This window comes from Penaeus monodon, chromosome 30 (genome assembly GCF_015228065.2).
Source record: "Penaeus monodon isolate SGIC_2016 chromosome 30, NSTDA_Pmon_1, whole genome shotgun sequence".
Lineage (NCBI taxonomy): Eukaryota > Metazoa > Arthropoda > Malacostraca > Decapoda > Penaeidae > Penaeus > Penaeus monodon.
In genome coordinates, this window is record NC_051415.1 from 26,474,400 (window position 1) to 26,475,023 (window position 624).

The 624-nt window shown below is 42.3% G+C and overlaps 1 protein-coding gene across 1 annotated transcript in view; it reads right to left on the bottom strand.

The window, feature by feature from the left end:
• The window catches only part of LOC119592671 (mediator of RNA polymerase II transcription subunit 13-like), a gene marked incomplete in the record, with an annotated part of 59,114 nt that overhangs the window by 6,923 nt on the left and 51,567 nt on the right, over nt 1-624 (bottom strand). Inside the window, 2 exon segments of the mRNA XM_037941583.1 lie at nt 1-161; nt 305-595. Of these exon segments, the coding sequence (XP_037797511.1) occupies nt 1-161; nt 305-595 (452 nt within the window).

Below are 624 nucleotides of genomic sequence, written 5' to 3' on the forward strand. Positions count from 1 at the left end.
GAGGGAGGTGTTGGAAACATTTTTGTCAACTCCACTAAGCTAGTGTTAACACTGGTCTTGTTACCACTAGCACTGTTCTTGTTGTTCAAAACTGCAGCTGTATCCTCAGGCCCTCCCAGGGGTTTGTTAGAACCAGGTGGAGTATGGTCAGGGAATGCGACCTGGGAACATGAAAGTTATTCTCAAATTAATAACACACTTCTATCATTCTATAGCAAGAGCCTTGTTATTGCAAAATTTAAAATCAATACCATTTAAGTGAAAAATATCTAAAAAATCAAAGTAAAGCAAAAACTATACTCACATCATCCACTGGAGAATCAGAATCAAACATGACATCCAAATCTGATAGCGAGGCTTGAAGCCCTTCACTTGTATAAAGATTTCCAGTTCTCTTTGGTTGCAGCGGGGACTGAGGATCATGGGAGGAACGGACACTCCCAGGGGTCTTGGTCTCCTCCTTGTCAAAGCCATCTTTTCGTTTGAATGTTTCTGGGGTGGTGCCTGTGCCTATGTCATCATCGAAGTCATATGGGTCAGCCTGTCTCTTTATGCCACCAGACCGCTTTGCAGGTAACCCATTCACTTCAGGAATCTGCAAAAGCAATTTGGTTAATTCAATGA